General features: G+C 44.1%; 2 protein-coding genes across 4 annotated transcripts; both read right to left on the reverse strand.

Annotated features, from left to right (window-relative positions):
* Positions 1-226: 226 nt before the first annotated feature.
* LOC311491801 (cytoplasmic polyadenylation element-binding protein 4-like) lies at positions 227-11,271 on the reverse strand. 3 transcript variants are annotated; one of them, XM_084549834.1, is made up of 13 exons: positions 11,172-11,228; positions 10,164-10,189; positions 9,073-10,069; positions 8,893-8,991; positions 8,102-8,192; positions 6,910-6,960; positions 6,058-6,081; positions 5,506-5,682; positions 5,272-5,361; positions 5,061-5,179; positions 4,190-4,304; positions 3,918-4,099; positions 227-3,759 (listed from the first exon to the last, which is right to left on the reverse strand). In XM_084549834.1, the coding sequence occupies exons 3-13, from the start codon at positions 9,931-9,933 to the stop codon at positions 3,532-3,534; spliced, it is 2,037 nt and encodes a 678-aa protein (XP_084405960.1). In that variant the 5' UTR covers positions 9,934-10,069; positions 10,164-10,189; positions 11,172-11,228; the 3' UTR covers positions 227-3,531. The 3 variants fall into 3 exon arrangements, with proteins under 3 accessions (XP_084405960.1, XP_084405958.1, XP_084405959.1); XM_084549832.1 differs by having other exon boundaries at positions 9,073-10,189; positions 11,172-11,271; XM_084549833.1 differs by lacking the exon at positions 6,058-6,081 and having other exon boundaries at positions 9,073-10,189; positions 11,172-11,271.
* A 3,678-nt stretch (positions 11,272-14,949) lies between these two features.
* Positions 14,950-21,315, reverse strand: stc2a (stanniocalcin 2a). The gene is made up of 4 exons (XM_084549787.1): positions 21,049-21,315; positions 18,800-18,942; positions 18,008-18,219; positions 14,950-17,900 (listed from the first exon to the last, which is right to left on the reverse strand). The coding sequence occupies exons 1-4, from the start codon at positions 21,185-21,187 to the stop codon at positions 17,525-17,527; spliced, it is 870 nt and encodes a 289-aa protein (XP_084405913.1). The 5' UTR covers positions 21,188-21,315; the 3' UTR covers positions 14,950-17,524.
* Between the last annotated feature and the right edge of the window lie 2,077 nt (positions 21,316-23,392).

Below are 23,392 nucleotides of genomic sequence, written 5' to 3' on the forward strand. Positions count from 1 at the left end.
GACAGGAGAAGTAAACAACATTGACCATCTTGTGACAATGCAATGTTCTGCTGGTAAACTTTTGAACCTGGCATTCGTTCGGTTGTTACTTAGACATGCACCCCCACCCCATAGCGGTGACACGACTCCTTGATGGCAGCAGCCGTCCCCAGCAGGATACGGCCTGACACAGGCACGCGGACAAAAACGATTTAGGAACAACTCAAAAAAACAGCACAAGAGGTTGACCTGGCCTCAGAATCCCCTAGATCCCAAACTGATCAAGTGTCTGTGGGATGATTCACAGAGGGCCCCTCCCCTCAACCCATAGGACCTAAAAGCCCCCCCACCAACAACATCCTGTTGCCAGACACCACAGGACACCCTCAGAAGACACAAGTCCATTCTCTGATGAGTCAGAACTGTTGTGGAGGCACAAGAGAGACCTACACAATATTAGGAAGGTGGTCATAATGTTTTGCCTGATCGGAGTATGTACACTATAAAACGATAACTGGAATCATCTCTATGCACATTGCAATTTTGATATCTTCATTCAGGATAAACACAGCGTTTTTGGAGTAGAAGTGTTGGGACAAAAGACATGAGTAAGGCCTGAAGTAAGCCTCAGCCTATAAATACCTCTGACCTGATTCGGCCCGCCAGATGTGCTGAAAACTGCTGCCGCACAACAGTCGAATCAGGTACAATCACTAGAAAACCTTCAGTTTGCAAATCAATTAGTTAAATACATGGAAAAAAAAAATATTCTTCCTCACAGCTGTTTTATTCGTTCAACATCTCACATTACAAATACTTCAAATGTATGCATACAGTTACAAACAGTTGGCAGCAAATGAATATATGACATTAGATCTTTGTTTTACTTCAATACTACAAACCAACTATAAAAACTGACGTCTGTATTGTAGCGTAAATCAATCAGGAAGAAAATATAAAAATTGGAACTTACATATAAATGTGAAATGACTTAAAAAAAAAAAATTCAAAATCAGGTAAAAAAAAAAAAAAAAAAAAAAAAAAGTTAATAAATATAACCTTCCCAGCATTCAATTTAAAACTATTGAAATTTTTGCAATCAAGTAATACTAACAGACATAATCAATTTTCTTTTCATGTGAAAATATGGAGCACAATACAGCAATTAGAAAAACTAGACACGTCAACGAGTTTAACACATCACCCCAAAAATATAACAAAAAATCTGATCAAAATGATAGTTATACATTTCAATTGAAAATATAGCAAATGCTAAATACATTATCGACCTAGTATATACAATGTTTTCAATCACAGTAGCATGGTAGTAGCAAAATAAGTAAATAAGCACAAAACTAATGTTTAAAAATAAATTCAGGTATAAATTATTTTTTTTTTTTTTCTTTTTGCAGACATCAGCATGAACAATAGGAAACAAAAAACAAATGTGTAAATGACTGCATGTTTTATGTGGATTGAATGAGTTACACTGCGGAGAACTGTTTCTGGAAAGAATAAGTATTGCACATAATGGCTCAAAGTTAACTTGCAACATTAAATCACATTCAGGTTATGTCCCAAAGCATGCCACATCACAAAGGGGGTCAAGTGATCAAGTCTCCTCACCTATGTCCTACTGAGTGTCCTCTACATTACAAAACACATCCAAAGTGTTGTCACTGTGTAGATTGCATAAACATCACGTCTGTGTAAGGAAGGCAGACTCCATCATGTAAAGAGAGGCTACAAGAGAGGCGATCTCAAAGAGAAAAGAACGATAAAAAGGAAAAAGGAGATCTAGTGCATTACATTAGGTCCTGCATTATCACTAGCCATGTTATCTTGTATGCATGCCAAGAATAAGTAGAACTTACAGGCAGTCCCAGAAAGAGGATCTAAATATATTCAAACAGCTGATATCCACTCCGGTGATATAAGGGAAGATTTCACATTGACCAAAGCCAAAACATTTACCCTAATAATAATCTTAATGACTACACCTAGGAGCGAAATATCAGATTATATTTTCAAGACTATCAAAATCAGTTTAGAAATGTCTTGTCATGCCTTAGGATCCTGTAATTATGTTTATTAGGACAGAAGAGAATCCGTATATGACTGGCTAACGAAAGCCATGTTTTTTTGTCGTTTGTTTTTTCTTTTTCATTTTATCTACAGAATCACACCAATGCACCAGACAGTTTTCAGATTTACCAGCAATTAAATATATAAAAGCTAATTGAAAATTATATTAATATCATTCTTTTCTTTAAATTAAGTTTACCATAAATGCAGATCTCTTAGTAACAAAGGTACAAAATTATTTTTCACCAAGTGAAAAAAATGAGGTATTGCAAAAGGAGTTCTCCCATCTGTGAAAAATGTGCCTAAAATGACTATTGAAAAAAATATTTAGAAAAGTAGTGCATAATAAATGTATATATGTTCATGACAAAATAATCAGCTATAAAACACTGTACAAAAATCAGCAGGCCATGTATAAAATAATATCTTTATCTCTGTGACAGCAAATTCTAGCTACTACCATATCTAACCACAACACTTGTGATAGAAGCTCCAGTCATGGTAGAGCGTGCAGTGGTACACCATGAGGACAGCTCAGGGAGACTGGACTGTGCATTCCCATTAGTTTGTACTACATTAGTATGTTAGCTTCCAGTGCTAATATCCCTGACAATATAAAGTGAGTAAATACTACTGCCAATACCTGAGCCCTGAGGGCTGTGTCTTTATCTGCTGAAACCCACAAACCCAAACTCCAGCCTTTCCTCCGTCGCATGACAAAGAGGACACAACGTTATCCTGAAAACCCTCAGATCAACGACTGTTTTTGATGATGCATTTAGGCCAATCTTTGGTTTGCCCTTTCTGGTTACAAAGTGTTGACTTTTGAACCGAGACCTAAAAACTCATGCCAACAATCTAAACACGTGTGCCAAACTGAGGGGAGATTTAGTTTTGTGACGTGGCCAGATGCTATACACTGAGCTGCTGGATAATCCCAATCATTCGTCCATCTGAAACAGACTTCCTCCTCCGTTCAACCCAACCATTTGCACTCAACCTTTGGTAAATGGTACAGTTGGTCTCTAAATCCTGCAAGCGAAAAGTAAGAAAATGCACCCTTCTTAAACACAACTTCCATAGTTAGTATACTGATTTAGGTATGATGAACCTCACTTAAATTTTATGTTACTCTCGACAACAAATGTAAGCAGCTTTGCCAGCTAACACGAAAAGAAAGTACAGTCAAGTCAAAAAACACCTAAATCCAAATCTAATGCATCCATATGCTCATGCACACTTAAAGTCAAAACATAAATGGGATTTCACTCTTCTTAGCATTTACTTCTTTTAGAAGGCCCAATTAAAAAAAAGTAAAAATAAAAAATAAATTATTTTTTGTTTTTTTAACTTAAAAGAAAAGTGCATTTATTTTCATATCATAGCCCACACCCCTTCCCTAACTACCCCTTTCTTTCATTCCCTCCCCCAATCCTGCGGCGGCCCCCCCTCCCTCGCCCTCTCGTCTCAGTTCCAGCGGAAGGAGATGTGTCGTGGTCGGTCGCCTCCCTCCTTCACAAGCGGCTTGTGGAACTCGCGACCGGCTCGGGAGTGGATGGCTGCCCAACAGTACTCACAGTAGTACTGCAGACAGGTCACGTTGGCGCAGAAGAAAGGAGCAAACTTCCCCCCGCAGCGAGTGCCCTGGCACTCATCACACAGCTGGTCATCCAGGACATATGGCTTCACTTCCACCTGAGAGGAGAGATGAAATGGACGACAGGGAAGCTGTTAAAATGGAGGTTGAGGGGGGAAATTCAATTGCTTGCACCGTAGCTGCATGTTAGACAGAAATGAATATTTTATGTACATCCACTCTTGGTTTTTCGGATCTAAATATGGAGCTGACTCACCCGTTTATCAATCTCCCCGTGCTGCAGTTGAACAAATCGGGCACTAATGGCTGCAATGTAGCTTTGCTGATTGGAGAAGGCCACCCGCCCTGCCCCTTTTGGATACTTGAGTTCAGGGTCTGTGTCGATCCCAGCATAACACACTCCACCGTACAGACGGTCCATGATCATGGCAAGCTCGACTGCAATGGCAATACACAACGAGAGTTGATGTGAGTTTGAGTTTGAGTCATAGGAATGCAGCACATTTAGGAGTCACTGCACACGTGTACCTGCACGTAGGGGACGAGGGACACCCCCTACAAAGATGGTCTTCCTCGGGTCCAATGGCTGAGAGCCGTCCATTACAAAGTCACTGTCATTTAGGTTCCAGGGCCGGATCTGGACCTAGAAAAAAAAAAAAAAAAAAAAAAAACATTTATTTCCTCTCAGTCAGTTCATTCATTCATTTTCTATAACCACTTGTCCTGTGAAGGGTCACAGGACAGGGGGACTGGAGCCTATCCCAGCTGTCATCGGGTGAGATACACCCTGGACAGGTACACCCTGGACAGGTCACCAGTGTAGGGTAGAGCTAACAGAGAGACAGACAACCATTCACACTCACACGCACACCTACGGCCAATTTAGAATCACCAATGAATCTAATGAGCATGTCTTTGGACAGTACGTGGAAGCCGGAGTACCCGGAGAGAACCCACGCAGACACAGGGAGAACATGCAAACTCCACACAGAAAGCCCCAGTCGGCCGATGGATTCGAACCCGGAACCTTCTTGCTGTGAGGCATCAGTGCTTAAGTGCTATTTTGCCGCCCTTCTCTGGGGAAAACACATTTTGTAATGTAAAAATGAAAGCAACTTGGTGCTTCTGTATTATGGATTGACACATATTCTGGTTCAGTTTGACTGCTACTGTTGTCAGCGGTGGCGGGGGCTTTTTACAAGAAGCCCGTGGTACATCTGTAGGTGTAGTGCTGAATATTCAGGTTTGTCACCTTTGTGTGGTGGGTTGATGCACGACAACAAAGCCCACTTGTGCGAGCCTGATTTCGAAACATTTTGTTTCAGCGCTTTCACTGTTCGCTCAGACAGGCAACAAGCATGAACATTAGGCAACAGAACAAACACACACACACACTCACAGGCTTGTCTTTGATGGTGGGGCTGGAGACACACAGGTAAAGCTTGCCATCCTCCTGAATGCAGGCATCAATCAGGGCCTGCACAGAGCTCTCGTCTTGAAATAGCAGGAATGCGTATCCTGGAAACGTTGGACAGCCGGAACAATGAGTATACAAACGACAACTATAAAACACTTTGGCACGCTTTTAATGTTGAACTGATCTGAGTCACCTTTTGGTGGAAAATAGGACTTGCTCTCTGCCTTGTGGGGCCAATCCACGAACAAATGGCCAAATCGACGGAAACTGGCAGTGATTTCATCTGAAAAGGGGAACACGGTAAGGAAATATATTTGAAATATGAGATGTAGATACAATCAATCAATTCTCAAATATTTGGTTCGATTCATTACGGTCTACAAAACCGAACGTTAGTGATGTGTCCTCTGCAGCTTTAAAAATGTACCTTCGTCTATGTCAGGGGGCAGCCCTCCAACGAACACCTTGCGAGAATATCGCTCCACGCGTTCACCGTTGAGGTGGGGGAAACAGTGTGCGGACCCGAGGCCAGCAAGCCCCTGGTCACCTGACTCGTCTTCTCCAAAAGAGCGCTCATCTTCCATGGGGAACAGAGACGAATGGCCTAACAGAGAGAATGATCTGGATCACAAACCTCGCCTCACCACTGCCGCAATCAAAATTATCCATTTTGTAAAGGAAAAGAGCATTTGACTGATTACAAATGAATTAAAACATATCAAGAAACACAAAAAGGAGGTATGATAGTGGTGCTGATGATAGTTTAGTAGAAGCATTATCACTACAAGTTCTTGGGAGGTAAGACTTCTATTCGTTGCAGAGGAACAGTTTGAAACCTTCACAACATTTAGGGAAGAATAATCAGAGACGCTGACAGAAATCAAACAGACGAACACGGAGGCAAAACAAAGGGATCATATCAGGGGCCATTGCTGCTTTGTAATCAACACAGAGATCAAGACACATTAACAAGCTTTACCTCGTCTTCTGCCATAACTTCTCGCTGCATGTAAGACAACACAAAACACTCTTGAAACGGCTTTTTAAAAAACGCACATGTTTAAAAAAAAAAAAAAAAAAAGAATGATGTAAAACACTATCAGGGCTTGAAATTAATTTTCTGGGTCACTCACCAGCTAAAATGGCTGCAATGTTTAAAGCGACAGTCACTCAGTTTAAACTACTCAAATTTACCATAAAATGCAACAAATCGGTATTTATAACTTAATGCACTGTACGTATTAGCAAAAGAGAGAATTTAAAATAATTATCATATAATATGGCTTCATTAATCACTTAATTAAAACAAACTAAAGGCTTCCTGCATTTTTTCTAACAAGACATAAGTTAATATGAATCGATGCCTTTGAAGCTTAAAAAAAATACTCATTATGCAGAAATAACTCATTTGAATACGACTAAAAACATTAATTTCATGCATGCACAACGTTTGCGTTTAACAGCGTTCCTGTCGTCTCCAAACATGTCGGAAAACAGCATCATTTTCCTCCTTGAATGAAGAAGCCACCATTTTGAGAATTTACACTACCATAGAGACGACATGCCCATTCACTTCCTAACAAGTAATTCTTTTTTATGTTTGCTACCATATATTATATTTATCTTTCTGTGGCTTTGTCATATCCAGACATTTTAGGTTAGTTGTTCACCAAAGCCCTATCAACATCTACTGAAACGGCAATGGGGGTACTGGAACCTGGCTTCCATTTTAAGAGATCGCCACGTCTCCATCTGCGCGAGAACAGGCATTAATTTCAAGCCCTGACCTCAGCTACAGCAAAGCATATTTGTATGCATGTCATTTACATACCATTCATAGGTAGAGGCCCGTCTCCGCCCTGGTGAGAGAAGCTGTAGCGTCCTAAATGACAAAAACAGGAGAGGACTCAAGAACACGATGCCATGCAAGGATTCCCGACTGGAGCAGTAATTATATCAAATCCCCATTTCTCACATATAAATAGCAACCCACCCCTCACAGACAGTATTCTGGAAAGGTTTAGGGTGGTATATTATGTTCTGTGTCTACAGGCAAAAGGAAATGACAGCACACCTTTGCAGGAATTAAGAAGAATTTGGCAGTGAATCAAATGTACTTGAGGTTGTAAGAACATGCAAATCAAATGCACATCCGAGATGCACATTTGTTTACGAAATTATTGAAATATTAAGTACGGGTATGTATGTCAATTTGCTTAACAACTACACAAATGATGTGTTTGGTCAAACTGGAAACGCTAAATGAGAACGACCGTCTAAATGATCAGTTTCTAGGCTCCAAAAAAAGAAGGTGCATGCATCAGCTGGCCCAAATTAGCATCAGCAGAGCTGGCTATGATGTAGATGGTTCTTTTTAAAACAGAATCTGAACAAGAATGTTTTATTAATGAGAGCGCTGGTTTCGAGATCAAACCGTCTCCACTGCAAAAATGCTGCAGGTGATTCATTTCACGACTTATGGAGAGTTGGACATAAATATACTGTAATGTATGACTGAAATACGGCTGGTCTGAGTCGGTCTCCTTCACGATACGTAACCATGATTTAACGGTAACGCATTTATTGAATAAGAATTGTGCTAATAATAAAGCAATACTCTTTACAAATACTAAATTCCTTGAGTCAAAATACACATTTATCTAAATAAAGTAGTCAAGATGTGGCTATGGATACATTCTCGTCTGTACTATATATGTATGGACGCTGAATATCTATCTCAGTTTAATTTACTTAATTTGATAAAAATAAAAAAAAGATGTCACACAGGGAGTATATCCAAATTCGCTGAAACTCCTTAACATGTGGTTTTTGGTGGTCCCATTAGGATCAAAGTATATACGGCATGTGTAAATGTACACACTCGCCCAATTAGCAGCGTTCGTTTCAACGTGACCGTCACCATTTTGAAATGACACCCATGCATTTCCACTTGTTGTCATTTAAATGCAACCAGCTGTGAGAAAATCTATCCCCTCCTCGCTATTGTTAGTGTGGGAACCAACCTTTTAAGGAATCCTGCTCAGCCCTCATAATGTCAATCAGAGAGTTCTCCAGAGAGTGCATGCTGAAACCATCAAAGGGCCGCGTTCTCTCCTGCTCAAAGAGAGAAAGACAACAATTAGCTTCCTCACATCCCACGTCATCTTCTAATTCAGCACGAGCTACCGAGATCCCCGACGTACTTGCTATAATTATATATAAAAACAGAGCAGTCTAAACCTGTAGAGACGTTCGGCAGAAAGCAATGAAAACACACAAAGGAAATTAGCATATCTCTGAAATCACTTCTCATTTCTTTATAGCGTCAGAGAGGACGATATGCTATAAAAATACATTCTTCTAGTTGTATTTTGTACGCAAAACCCGATATATATAACAAGCACGGGTGAGTACTGGGCATATAAACTGTTGAGAGCGTGCAAATGCTGCAGTCGAGCACAAGACTTCTCAAATCAGGACAAGAGGAAGGCCATGTGATCGCAGCAGATGAAAAGACTGCTTTAACCAAATGATCTAGATAAGACCTCAGACATAAGCGCACACAATGAGTTTCAATTCATCCATTTAGTTTGGCTGAACTGTCATGTATCCTGTTTTGCTCAATGGCTTATTTGTCGCATTTGATACAGATGAGCGTGTTTTAACAGGATTAACATCATTTATACATATTTATAGTTAAGTGACTGCTGTTCTGGTCAATTGCTTTTTTCCCCCCATGAGATGTTGGAAAAAAAAATGAACTTTTAGATATCTAGTATTCTCATTAGCCTAAGTGGTCGTCCTGTATACCCACCTGGAAAGGATATACGTTGTCATTGCGGCTCATGCTGTCATCCACCCAACCCTTGTGATTGATGCCAGAGCTATTTCTGGGGAACTTCTGTGAGGGAACCTGTGGAACAAACGGATAGGTTTCATACAAGTCTTCTAATCAAACGTAGTGTTTACTTTGAGTCATAAAAGCTTCATCTACCTGGTTGTTGGGGAATGACTTCTTCAGGGGAGAGATTGAGTTCAGGCCCGTCATCCCTCCACCAACACCCCGCCGGTACTCTCGAACGCCCTGTGTGCCTCCCCAGCCGCCATAACCACCCGGGCTCCAAGAGGTGGACGTGGGAGTTGAGGGGCTCTGGTAGCTTCCCCAAGGTGAAGGGGGTTTGCTCTGGGCAGGAGCCAGGTGTGGCAGCTGGGTGAACGGTCCAGTGCGATGGGGATGCGGCGGAAAGGAGGGCTGTGGAGGATGGGGGCTAGCTGGGGAGCGTCGATGTTGCTGTGGAACCCCCTGACCATGGGGATGGTAGTGCTGGGGGTGAGGTGTGGGAGGGTGGTGCTGGGAGACTGGTCCAATCTGTGGGGAGAAACTGCCCCCCGTCCCAAAGCCGGGGCCAGCGTGGTGGGAGAAGTTCTGGAACAGTAGAGGGGGTCCGTTGGCGTTGGAGCCTGCAGGACCAAAGAAACCACCAACGTCTTCACCGACCACTGGAGACTGGGTGGAGGGGACTGCGGGGGACCAGTTGTTGAAGCTGGTAAGCGAAGATGAGGAGGAGGTGGACTGTGCACAGCTAGTACCCATTCCCAGGCTGTCCTGGTAGTCAAAGCCGCTTAGGACCGGGGACTCCATCCTCAACTTCTCTTTTCCACTGCTACTTTCTAAAGAACCCTTCTCCAATGGGCCATCTTCAGGAAGGGCTCCCTCAAGCTCTCCTAGGCCTCCTCCAGCTTCTTGCTGGCCTGGAGACAGGGCCTGGGGCTGAGCCTGGACCTGGGACTTTTCCTGCATGTCCTGCAGGTCCAAGGCCTTGGACTTGTCTGACTCCAGAATCTCATCTTGCATGTTACTGTGCTGGGCTACGGCAGGGAACAGCCAAGCACTGCCCCCATTGGTGGAGCAGGTGTTGTTTACGAAGGAGGGGGGGCTGGGGGGGTTGGAGGGGTGGTGAGGGTGCTGGGGTTGAAGGTGAGGAGGGATCCTAACAGGGAAAGGAGATTTGTTACCACTGCCGTTCTTCACCAGAACTCCAAAGTAGTCCCCCATTTAGGACACCCAGTAAATCTTCAGCTCACTTTAGGTTTTCGCCTTCTTCTTTATCCTAAAATGAAGATTGAGGGAGGGGGGAGACAAGAAAGGGGGGGAGAGAGAGAGAGAGGGGTGAACAAAAACGCATATGGCTATTTTACACCTCAAAGTTGATTTGGCCACTCGTGAAAATAAGTGGAAAAAAAAAAAAAAACGCACACACACGCCTAGCCAAACGCAGTGAGCGTGCTCGGGCTGCACCCTGCCTGGTCTTGTGATGCAATCAATGAGATTAAATCATTGACTCGCTTGGCCATGGGAGGCCTGGGTGAAATATAACACTACGGCCAGGCGGACAACCACGGAAAACACCCAGCCTAACCGGCGCAGGCAGCGAACAGCCGGGGCCGATGAGGCTGACGTCTCTCCAAAAGGTCGTTACGCAGCTAGCAGCGAGCTAACAGCTGCTCCGCCACCTTCCATGTGCCCATATTAATCATGCAGATCCCAGCAGTCAATTGCAACGTACGGTTAGCAATTTCTGGACGAACGCGAGCGTATGTCAGGCGCCGCGGTTGGGTTTCAGCACGCACACCTACCGAATAATCTCCCCTTTCCAGCAATGACCTCCTTACACGCAACCATTTAAATACAGGAAAATGTTGATGACGTCTCCTGTCTGTTCTGAATCTGGGGTAGTTCCCTTCACCGAGCCGCTAGGCTAGGATAATAGCCGCAGAGACGTTGTAGCATATTTGCAAACGAGCTAGCAGGCAAGTAACCGAATCCAACGGCTACAACGTCCCTCGAATTTTCGCCGACGCACACGACGTCCTTAGCAACGGCACAATTGTCCGCGACATGACAAGTTAGAAACGGCGCGTGGCTCTTTAAACGACCTCGTATGTTTCATGTCCTGTATGTTCAATGTCACACAGCGCACCAAATCCTTGTCATCATTTTTTCACATCTCGAAATAACCCAACGCAACCCCGACCGCTACTCTAGCGTACAACGAAACGCGTGTGTTGTGGTTTTACGTCGGGCATAGCTACCTTCAGTTCGGCGTCATGACCTTATCGTTTAGATGTTGCCATATTTTAGCGTTTTTCCTTTTTCTGCATTTCCTAGGCAGCCGGTGTAAATGGTCTCTTCTCTTCTTCTAGATGACAGCTGGGCCAGTCGGGAGACACTTCCGTCTACAAGCCCCGCCCCCACCGCTCGCCACCAGCCACTGAGTGACAGGATTTCCCTCCGACGCCCCGCCCACTTAAACTCTAATCTCATACGCGATTGGATAATTGCTGCTGGTGCACGCCCACATCACTCCTGCTCAATGAATGGCAGATGCACTCAAGACGTTCTCCTCCCAAATAAGGATGTCTTCAAATCAATGGGAGGAGTAGTTGTTGTAAGGAAAATACATTGGTAATCTAAATAATTGTCGGCCATTTCTCTATTTAAGTTAGTCTGTGGATTTCAAAGCCATGGCCTAGTATTTGAAACAATCTTCCCCGAATGCAGATGAGTTCATTTGGCTAAGCAAATTTTTTTTTTTCCTCTTCATGTAGCTCAGCCAATGGGCTAGCAAGTGTTCCTCCCTGGTGTATGAGACATTTCCTGAAAAGCGTGTATTTTACCAGGGTAGACAGAAAGATGGACTTGTTGGGGCAGCTATAACCTGAATCTGCGGCAATGTACTGCAACAGCAATCTCATTAAAATAAGCCGATGCTATTTTCAGAACATAATCGAGCTTGAGAGCTTGATTAATTTCACTTTGGCCAGATCTGTGCTGTGCTCTGATTACACCATCATATCATATCTGACATCTTTGTACAGCAGTCTCCGTCGTTTGTCTTTGTGCATTCCAAATGTCACAGAGCTATTTATTTCGCTTTACTGAAGCTATTTCATTATCAGCTTTAAAACAATTCACTGGGAGGCGACCCTGTTTAATGGAGGTACTCCTCCTTAACGCAGTACACTAAAATGCTAGTGACATGACTTGTGTTTAAAGCTACTCAAGCAGAGAACTATCAAGGAACTTTCCTTTGAGGCACATGAGCAGCAGCTTAGCAGCCGCACCAGCACAGGCTGCCTTATCAAGGAAAGGAGGTTCAAAGTAAGCTCAAATAAAACACCTTTATGGCTGTATAATTAAGGACACTAGCTGCATGATGTCTTCCTTTAAAAAGAACGTGGCCTAAACAAATAGAAGCAGCCTTTCTGGTTTTAAATGTATTCAAATAAAGCAGAAGTGGCTTAGAAGCTGCACTCAGTTTCACTTACTTTCCACCCTAGTCTTTAGAGTATTATTTACTGCTTGCTTGTTGAGTTAGTCTTGTTAACACAGTGTTCCAGTCCCCCAAGGCAGACCCACCCTTCATTTGTATCCTGTATTAGCAGTCGCTCACACCACCCCACCCCGCTCCCATGTGCTGCAGGGCCTGTTGGGGTGGTTTAACAGCACAACGGTGCGTCTCGAGCTTCTGGTTCTTTGTGAAAAATAACAGGCGGCTGGCCCAGGTGTTAACAGTTTGAAGTTCTGTGTCAGCATCTACTAGCAACTGACTGAGGAAGCTATTGTATGGGTATATTTGTGTATTTGAATACATGTTCCCCCCCCCCCCCCCCCCCGTGCTGACAAGAACTCAAGCTGACAAGAACTCGAGCACACAGCGTTCCCTGAGAGCAACACACTCTGTATTCCCCAGAGAAAAAAAGCTGCGCTGCAGAGGTTCCACTCATTTGTGCTGCTTAGTAGGTAGACATGATAATCCAATACACATCATATAATATTATTGGTAATTTAGGTAAATATAAGACATGTGTCTTTTCAGCGCCCAACAGAAGACATAAGTGGGGTGCACGCATTCACCCCAAGTGGTTCTTAAATGATTCATCCTTGAAACTTATAGGCACCCAGTCATTTATTCATTAGTTCACACTGCAGCACAGGGCAGACGTTCACAAAGCGCCTGGGGCCAACTATCTCAGGTTTCTCAGCTCAGAGGCACAGCCTCTCTCTGCCTCTTCTCAGAAGAGACACTGGTAACCTCCGTACTGACAGAGCTCCGTTGCCATACCAACCATGCAAGCTGGGAGATCACTGGTTCAGGCAGTAGCCCATTGTTTGGCCAGGAGGTCATCCATCTCAGACTCAAGGTATTGTTGTAAAAAGCAGAGGGTGACACAGCATAATTTCTCCCACACACAGTAATCCCACTGAGAGTGTATCACAGCACACTGCGGCCTTGCTTATCAGCTCCTTGACCAACAAGGTGAAGACAATGTCAGCACACGGTGTGGACAGAAATACTCTACATGCTATTTGACGTATGCAGTATCAACACACATACAAATGTTGGTACATACGTACATACACACACTATAATTTGGTTAAATATAAACATAAAATATACCTGAAAGCAGCGCAAACATATTTGGATTTTCTACATCACATCACATGAAGGGTTAATCCAGTATTTCACTTCCATATTGACCGAAAGCAATGGAGACACTGTTGTCTCAACCCACTGCATACCTTTGCACAGAGTGTGTTTCAAATGCAGATGTGGGTTATAGGTGAGCAACTGCAAGGATTTTATTTTATTTTGCGTTCTCATTCTTTTTAATACAGCAACTGAGGCCGTTTCTGCTACTGCACATGGATTTTGTGGCAGATACTGGATGCACAATGAGAATAAACATATCTTTTTAGTTATGATAGCTCAAAACTTCTATTTTCTCTTAATGCCATTGCATCTTTCTTTCTCACTCCACAACCCGTTAGTAAAGCTAAAAAAAAAAAGCCCCGACTGAGATGACTTTAAGTCACTCTGCCATAAAGGGAAGGCATTACACAACTGTGAATGTCATTGAGCAAACTGTCTTGTGTGAAATAGCTGCAGCGTTGCATCTGTTGTTCCCTATTAAATTGTCAGGAGCCGTACTGTTTTGTGTGTGCTTCTTTTAAACCTGACGACACAATCTGAGCGTCAGCACACTTTAAATTCACATTTCATATCACAGTGTGAACCATGAACTGCCTTGCCTTCGCTCAAATGGGCTTTGTAAGTATTTGCTGCTACCATCTAGAAACTTTACTGGCCTGCTGTTAAAAACTTGCACCTGCCTCCTACCGTCTGCTTTCATGTCAAAGAGCAAGGGGATGTCGCCTCCCGGTGGTTATTAAGCCTCACTGCATGCTCTGAGATGAATTGTTGACTCTGTGACACAGTCCCCCTCTGAGCTCCAGAGGTGCTGATATTACAGAAGCTGTATGGTATGCAATGACATTGCGCGTAGTTGTCCGTTTTCCCTGTCACGCTGCAGACAAACTGAGAAAAACAGCGGGTAGGATTTGTGTAACAGTCCTCCTTATATGGCCTGCAAGTGCACCTCAGTATACTTAGCTTGACTGTTGAATGACTTCGCGCCCCAGACAACAGTTGGATGGCTACCTTTCAAATTAGAGCTCTGTCTAAATGTTTGGTGAGGCAATGTACACTGTTGGGACAACTCATAAAAACTGACACCCAAAACCCACCCCCTGCATTGCACACAATCCAGAGCTGCTGACGTAAATGTTTAGGCCTTTCAATGGGGAGGATATTTCCAGTCCTTGAAACTTTAAACTCAGCCCGTATTTCACTGTCAGAAAAGGAGGCTGCAAGTCAAACGAGAATGGGGTGTCTTTTGACCCGCGTGTACACCTGAGACGACCAATGCCTTCTCTGCTAACCCGCTCATCGCGAAAGACACACATACACGTGTACAAAATACAGACAAAAAAAAAAATATTTTAATGATAAGAAGATACATCTGACTTCAGGAGTCCAAAGACATTTACAGGGTCATATTCCCGGTGTCTTACAAGTGAGTTACAAACTTCTAGACGATGTCCTGTGTTTTGAAGCTGTGAAAGCGTAAGTCCTTGTGCTCGACAGAGGAAAACGAGTGACGTGGTGTTGGAGCACGGACAATACAGGAAACATGGTTAGCTTTATTTTCCTCTGAACACATACAGAAAAGCCATTCAAGCCACTACATTGTTACAAAAAAAAAAAGCCACATCAAACCTAATGACAGAGAGCTGAACAGATTGTCACTTTACACACATACAGTACATTCTCATTAGGATTAGCTTATGTCTTGTGCTGGGATTTCATAGGAATCCCAACTTCCACAACAGAATAAAAAAAAAGAAGAAAGAAAAGCGTCACATATGATAATCTCTAAATTACTCGGAGGGAAAACTTTACTGTAGGCATGTCAGGAAAGTGAAAACACCTTTAAGTGAGCCACAAAATCTTTGCATGTTTTTTGAACCAAGCACTCCTCAGCATGTGCTGCACTGTGCTCGCAAACTGCACTTCCACGACTGAAGCATGTGACTGGCCTGAAATGGTCAAGAGCCTGTGTCTGTGACCTAAAGGAGGAAAAGAAGAAGAGTGCGAGGAGAAGTAAAGTCTGAGTGAATCATCACATTAAAAAAGACGAAAAAAAAATAAAAAAAATAAAAAACACGCGTTGAGCACGTCTCTCTCCTTCGCGCTCCGCTCCTCTCTGCCTCCTTGTGTTGCAGGCTCTTGGCTGTGGCCCAGAGGAATTCTCTGGTGGCCTCGGTAAATATAACATTTAGAATAACAGCGCCAGAGCCCCCGTGTGTGGACTTAACCCAGTTCCTGGGTCCTCGCTGTGTTGCCTGCGGCCTTAACGGGCAGAATAACAGGCCTTCATGTCTGACCCAGGTACGGGACCAGAGAGGAGGAATGAGGGCTAATTTAGAGAGGCCAGAGATCTGGACGGGTTTCTGTCAAGCCTCTTTCCTTCCCACTGGGACACCAGAGAAAAGTAGCATGGCTCGACTACAGAAGGGGCTCAATCTGGTCCTAGGGAGCACGTGGGGATGCAGGGACTAGGTGCTGTCGTTGATAAGGAAAACCAGGTTTGCCAAATGAAATAGCCTCTGATTAGAGTATATGACTACTCTGGCAGCGCGGTCTCATTTCTCAAGCTGCAACACAAACTGACAGTCATCCAAAGTGCAAAATCTAAGACTTTTGTGGCTCAACACCATTGCAAAACATAGCTCAACATTAAATCTCGCCGTGACACAGTGTCATCCATTCACTTAAATCACAGACAAGCGGTCGCTGTGGACATTAACAAGTTTAGGCACCTTGATGTTTTGTGTGATCTCCACATCCTCTCTTTGCTGCGCTTCACTCGTAGCCGACACTTACACGGGAAACCAACTCACCGAGAACACTTTTGATAGTTCTGCTGCTATTTGCTATTTGAGCTGAGCTACGTCCCCTGAAGCCATACGCACACGACATCGATCTGTAACGTGTCTTGGACACAGTTTCCGAAGCTCCGTTAACAACGAATGAGAGTGATGTGACACTTTTAGCGTTAGAAATAAGACACGTATCAGAGAATAAGTAATATTTCTGAAAGAGTCCACAAAACTGCGTCACCTATGTTAGTTCCCACTGGATGACATCAAAAGATCAGTCTTGGCTCTATTACTTCTAGCTTTGCAAGAGACTTATCAACACGTACGAGTGTGAAATAACTGTTCATATTCATAGTATTACATTAGCATCCTTTTTAGAGTGGACTTTCACTTTAAGAATGCACAAGTTTGTTGGCTTTATGGCCATCATGCACTACAATTCATATGTGCCAGAACTGGACTTAGAACCTGTACAATTTGTATTTAATCATCAAGTATCTATAGTTATAATACATATTCCCACTTTGAAACAACAAATCTGTGTATGTTACATATCTACAGACCAATGTGTGATGGGTGCAATACTGCAAAGAGAGCGACGGACAGCACACCATATACTATGCCATCTATCAGTATTGCATATTGTAACTATATTTATACATGTTTATATAAATATAGATAAGTATATTTCTATGTACATTTTGATATTTCAACATTGCATAAAGAATAAAATAAATAATACAAATATAATCAAATCTTACAGTCAGTATGATTTGAGAAATGCTATATTAGAGCCAAGATAGTCCTAACAGTTGAAATAATCATGATAATAACATTTGTTATTCGATTTAAAAAATAAAATAAAATTGTGGCCTACAGTCTGGCTTAAGCTACACCACAATTACCCTGCAAGTTTACCATGTGGGACTGCTGGAATGACTGGAGAGGGTGGAATAAGGATAGGAAAGGTCGGGGCTTGTTTCCTTCTGATCAGTCTGTCTGTCTGGGAATTTGTGTATGTGTGGAGAAGTCTGTCTGTGGTTGTGGTGTGTGTGTGTGTGTGTGTATGTATGTGTGTGTGCGTCAGGAGATGTACATAAGTCTGCAAGTGTGGCTTTTAAATGGTGTAAGGAGTCAAAGGTTGGTACAGTCTCCTGAGATTTCACCTCCGGATGTCGGTGGCCTTGGGGTCTTCCTGCTCGGCCACCACCGCGGCCTCTGGATTATGGCGGCGGGGTCCCTGGCTGCGGTTGCGTGGGTGAGAGTTGAGGCCCCCCTTACCGGCTTTGTCCTTGTCGCCCTGCCGTGGAGGGCGAGGATGCTCCGGCTCAGGGTTTGAAGGCAAGGGGTGGCGGTGGTGTTCGGCGACGGCGGCGGCGGCAGCGCTGGCGGGAGACGGGGCCAGGGAGGAGCAGAGGCTCAAGCTGTCGCACAGGGCCCCCCAGTTCTGCTCGCACTGTAGCCGAACGCTCCGAGTCAGCGCCTCCTTCACTTCCTCTCCGCAGCTCAGGAGAATATTCACCAGCTCCACGTATGGACTGGGCAGAGAGAGGCGGACAATTCACACAAATCCAACGCCAAGGAGAATGGGATAGCACTATTACAATGAGTAGAAGAAACCAATGTAAACACGGTCTAGACCTACCCTTTAGGGAACAGATCCTGGAAATGGATCATCTCCACCATGACGGCCACATTCTCCTTGGCGGCAGAGCACAGGTTGTGTTTGATGTAGCACTCTCGCTGGAGCTGGAACACCATCTCCTTAATGGACACACACTTCCTGCTGATGCAGCTGAACTTGTGCCGTAGACCGTGCGCCATACATTTCAAAGCATCCTTGATGAAGGACTTCCCCTGTGTAAACACAGAGACATAGTCCCTTGAATACTTTGGATCCATTTGATGCTTTCTACCATTGTATTGTACTTACTTATGTTTCGTTACTCTGGAGATGCCATGCACCTATTTTAGCAGGTTGTGTTATATACAGTAGATGCGTATCTCTTCTTTAAATGAATGGGGAAATGAAATTCTACTTGAATAGTCAAATTGTGCCAATCTTCTGGTGAAGTATTTTGGCTGGCAAAGATGTAAGTTCCTCGTATGTGACTCTACAGACATATTAACACCCCAGCAAAGCCTGGCTTGGCAGAGCTTCAACCTCCGCTATGTATGAAAAGGGAGCTAACTGGGCTACTTGCCAGCTGGCTCCCAACCCTTGGTCCTAATTGTACACACATCAGTCCGCTGAGAGGCAAGTCAACTACCCAAGAAAGGAAAAGAGATTATTAGATAAGTGTACGTCTGATTGCACTTTAAAATAAAAAATGTTCTGAAGTATGCAGAGAAAGGACGAGTGTGGAGCAGTGAACCGAAGAAAATGATCTCTTCTGGTTATATCATTGTTTTGCAAAGAGACAGACCAGTTTAGTACCTGAGAGTCAAATTTGCCAGCGTTGTGCAGGAACGTCATGCAGATTTCCTGTAGCCCTCGTATCTCGCAGGAGTTATTCTCAAAGCACTCAAACACGCCACAGCCGACATCCCCTGCACTCACCAGGCAGTGCTGGATCTCAGCTGGAAATAGAGAACAGGTTAGGGGAGGGACCTTATCATCCGTTCACAGCATAGAGACAGCGCACACAGATTGTTGCAGGCACGTTGGCAGTGAAGACCACACGGCTCGAAGGCACAACTCCACTCCAGCACCGATTGCTGCGCGAGTCGCGAAGCCGATGTGGCGTGTGGCTATTTCCACGGATGCGGGCGGCCGTTCGTGTGCTCATGACCTAGAGTCAAAGAGAGAACAAGGATGCAGAGGGGGGAGGTAGGAAGGGGGGGGGGGGGGGGGGAGAAGTCTAATTTCCCAAGCTGAAGGGCTCCTGCAGAGGAACACTTGGTGACAGATATTACTGTGTCATTCTGCACCACAATCCATCTGCACTGCCTAGCATTAAGATGGGATGCTGCATTGCAGATACAGGCTTTAACTACTGGTGGAGGAAACACAAATGCAGTCTCTTCAGTCAGTGACTAAATGTGCATCAACAAGTCTTTCATTATCGCACATTACTGACTGACACTGCACACAGAAAAGGTAATAATAAGGCCACTTCATGAGGGGTGCAACAGCAGCAATGCAGGCTGGAAAATAACTTGTGAAATATTGTAGTGCATGTCATGTGAACGCACAATATCAGCTTGTCAAATCAGGACTGGCTCTCGAGTACCTCTTTCTTTATAGCGTGGCTCTGCATTAGTATCAAACACAGACATACAGAAGCATTTAATTAAGGGCATAAATCACCTAAAGCAAGTAAGACCTCTTTTTTAAGCATAGATTGTCCTCTGAGCATGTATTGTGTCAACCTGCCACTGCTGCTTACCCTATGTGACATCCACTGGGACGTTTTAATTTGAAGTTAATGCACTAAATAGCAGGGTTGACTGTGAGCCAGCGGGGCATATACAGTTACAGTTTGGCCACAAAAACCCCAACTGTTGACCTAAGCAAAGCACAACTAGACGCATGCTTTGTCCCGGAGTTGATAACCGAGGGGCGTGAGAACATTTTTGTCACGCTCCGAATTGCGCACCAGTTGCGTAAAGGAGATCTCGGTCCCGAACCAACAGCAAACAGAGGATTAAATGTGACTTATTAGAAATCACGCTTGTCAACAAAGAACCTCTGTTTTTTTGGGGAAGGGAGGGGGGTTGCAGTAAGCAGAAGGAGGAAGGGGGAAGAGATTCTACGGGGTACGTGGGCATCGAGTTGAACTTTAGTGCGCAGGAAAAGTGAGCCGCTGTCAGCAGTGCTTGTTTTGGCATCACGGGAATGTGCTTGGATCGTACGAGCTCGGCCGCAACGTGCATTGAATTACACAGCAGTGTCACCAGGGTCTCCGCTGCGAAAACCGCACTGGAGTTTGTCCCCATTTTTATTTTTTTTTTCTTTCGGCGCGTAGGAAAGATAACTAACATTTTGACACAGGTTCACATGGTCGCCGGGAAACCACGCTGTCCATGAATCACGCCCGATATAAACGTCCAGTTTCGGGGGAAAGCGCAGCAGTCCAGCGTGGTCTGAGTGCGCTGTGTCAACCAGGCGACACGCTCTCGTCTTTTTTTTTTTTTATGGTAATTAAGCACTAGTTCCTCCAAGGATTGGCTCAATAAAACTCCAGCTCGCCTTCAGCGCACACCATCCTCCACACTACTTCACTCATTACTGCTCCACTAACCTCCTTGAACACATCACCCAGTGTTCATTTCTAGAGACACCCCGCACGGCACATGCGAAACCCGGATTTAATCCAGATTATCAGCGAAAACACTTACCTATAACGCGCGCACACGCGTTCGCCAGCGCGCGCGCACACCTAGATGTGCAGCCGTATACATTACCTATTACCTTGTGCCGTTCTATTAATAGTTTACTAACATATTGAATTACTGTCTGAGAGTATTTACGAAATATCGCCTTTCTGAATGCAGATCGAAAAGCGCCAGTCGTGTGAAATGGTTTAAGTTGAAAAAACAAACAGAGGATTTGACAAAATCGCCAGAACGCGTCTCCTGCACGCTTTAATTTGCAGCCACAGAAACACGTGTCCGGACAAACCCCACGTAGCACCCAACCAAGAATCCTCTCGTTCTTCATCTCTCCTGACCCTTGTTTCTTACCTGTGTTCTGCAGGGAGAGTCGTCCTTTCTGGCTCGCAGGCTTCTCCGGAGGACTGTCGTGAATGTCAGTATTATCCGATCCCACTGCTTGCTCCAGCGCTGAAAAAACCAGCAGCACCACGGCCAGTTTCACCAACATTGCGTCCCCCGACAGTGCGCCTCTATTCCCTCCAAAGATCCGGCGGTGCGAGTGTATGTGTGTGTGTGAGGGTTCACCTTGGATCAGTGATCAGCGCAGCTGCGGCTTGGTGTCTTGCGGGGCAGCTGTGGGACTGAATGCATGAGCTGAAAGGGATGCTGCCTATATTTCTCTGAGCCCCGGGTGTCAATTTGGATGAAGGAGTTAAGCAGGTGTTGTCGGTCGGGGCTTCACGACCAATCAGAGACGCAGAAATCCACGTCCAAGGTTTTAGGGGAGTGTCTAGTGAAAGTCCCCCTTTTGCCATAAAACTGGCCCTGGAAAGCAATATTCACGAGTAAGTCGACTGTGACAGCTTTTGGGGATGAAGCAGGGATTCACAAACCCAGTCTGAAAAAGTTAATAATATGACATAAAGCAAACTCCTCAAATACCCCACATACTTATAAAACATTTCACCAGAACTTATCATTTGTATATATTGCAAGATAAAGTGCAATACTTGGTTGTTTTAACAGTTGCAGTAATATAATTTCAACAGAAATGCTGCTTTAACCATGAAACTGGAGCACCTATTTAGGATACAAGGCTATGTATGAGAGCAGTGGGAGGATTTACAAATCCAAGCTTGCCTGATAAAATGTAGGGAACAAAAGTGTATGATGTCCGAGTATGCTATACAAAATCTCAAAGTTAGTGTGTGTGCAACAGCAAGGCAGTGATTACATTAGAGCATCTACAAAGTTTGTCACAGAAAGTGCGAGCAAAATTTGCAATGACATAAACATTAAGTTAAAGTAACACACTATACAATCTTGGAAAAAACAATCTGATAATGATAATCATATTAAAGGATGCCAGGGCTTTATATAATAATCTATCAATATCAATATCATCCCATAATAGCAGTTTATAAACAATTTAAAGCGCCTATAAATAGAACGCCTTTAACTAAGTTTTTATGGGGAAGTAATTATGAAGAAGTCTGTTGCACAATGCCCAGTTTAGTCTGTGACAATGAGGTCTGCTAACCACTACTACAGGGAGTGATCTAAGAATAGAGGACAAACATTGGCAGGGCCACACGTTTGGAGACGTTAGAGGAATCTTTTTCAAGAGCAACACTTGAGGATGCCATGTGGAAGGACTGCGAGCGGGCCGAGCCTGCAGAAGGAACATAAAGTCTCTGTCGTCTAAATGTTTCCAATGACCTAATGGCGTTACCGCATTTCAGGTAAAGGCCTCTATAGGAGGCAGTGGCTAGATGCAAGCCACTGCTTCGCTCGTCTCGCCAAAGGGATTAACTGTGGACAGTTAATGACCGTCAGGGTGCAGGGTGGGGAACTGCACTTAGGCCTCAAGCCTCCAGAGGGCCCACTGATACTTATTGTTTCTTCTCTGTCTTAATTGCAACACGGCACTGGAGCAGCTCCACCGCAAACTTCGCCATAATGACAGTAAACGTCACCACCTAACCTGCACGTCTTTGGCTTGTGTGAGCACCTCAAGGAAACCCAGTTCGACAACTCCCAAAACCACAGCTGGTGGTTTACTGTTAAAACTCTCAGGTGTGACACAAACTTCGACCTCCATCACTTTGCAGCGGAATAACGAGGAGCAATGAGGTGGTTTAGTGTCTGCGTGTGATGAACCGGGGGGCTAAAAGCCCAGACCCCAGGACAAATACATTACGCCACTGCTCAGGAACCCCATAAACGAACATGGGGAAACGATTGGTGGTTGTGCGTGTGTGTGTGTGAAAGACAGAGACAGACAAACAGGCATCTGAATGTGGCCGCCCGAATTTCATAGATCTGTGACTCTGAAATCTGTTTATCATAACATTTCATTTATTTTTCTGAAATCCTTTTCATGGGAAGCTCTGGCTCTGTCTGCTGGAAAAACTTTAAAACCTAGGCTATATTTAGACCATCAATGAAATTAGCCCAGAGCGGGAATTGGACTCCTGCTCTGACCTAACCAAAATGATGATCACTTATCGCTCTAAATATATAGATAATTATTATCTCGAGACTGCAGTATCTATTGTTTTAATTGAGGTTTATAGTCAGCAGAATGAGTTTAGGAGAAAATGGGAAGTATTTTGGCCAGGAGATGGTGCAGCACAGAAAACCTCAACATTTCAATATTCTCATTATATTCTTATGGTGGATGTGGTGATTTATTTTCTCTGCTATGAATTTA

Source organism: Chelon labrosus (genome assembly GCF_963514085.1).
Source record: "Chelon labrosus genome assembly, chromosome: 8".
Taxonomy (NCBI): Eukaryota; Metazoa; Chordata; class Actinopteri; order Mugiliformes; family Mugilidae; genus Chelon; species Chelon labrosus.

Coding starts and splice junctions, on each gene's coding strand:
- LOC311491801 (XM_084549832.1), bottom strand. CDS start 10,134: ATGGGGGACTACTTTGGAGTTCTGGTGAAGAACGGCAGTGGTAACAAA. Junction 8,992..9,072: donor AGTCATTCCCCAACAACCAG/GTAGATGAAGCT, acceptor TTTGTTCCACAG/GTTCCCTCACAGAAGTTCCC. Junction 4,100..4,189: donor CCCTCGTCCCCTACGTGCAG/GTACACGTGTGC, acceptor TTGCCATTGCAG/TCGAGCTTGCCATGATCATG.
- stc2a (XM_084549787.1), bottom strand. CDS start 21,187: ATGTTGGTGAAACTGGCCGTGGTGCTGCTGGTTTTTTCAGCGCTGGAG. Junction 18,943..21,048: donor ACTCTCCCTGCAGAACACAG/GTAAGAAACAAG, acceptor CTCTATTTCCAG/CTGAGATCCAGCACTGCCTG. Junction 18,220..18,799: donor CTGGCAAATTTGACTCTCAG/GTACTAAACTGG, acceptor GTGTTTACACAG/GGGAAGTCCTTCATCAAGGA.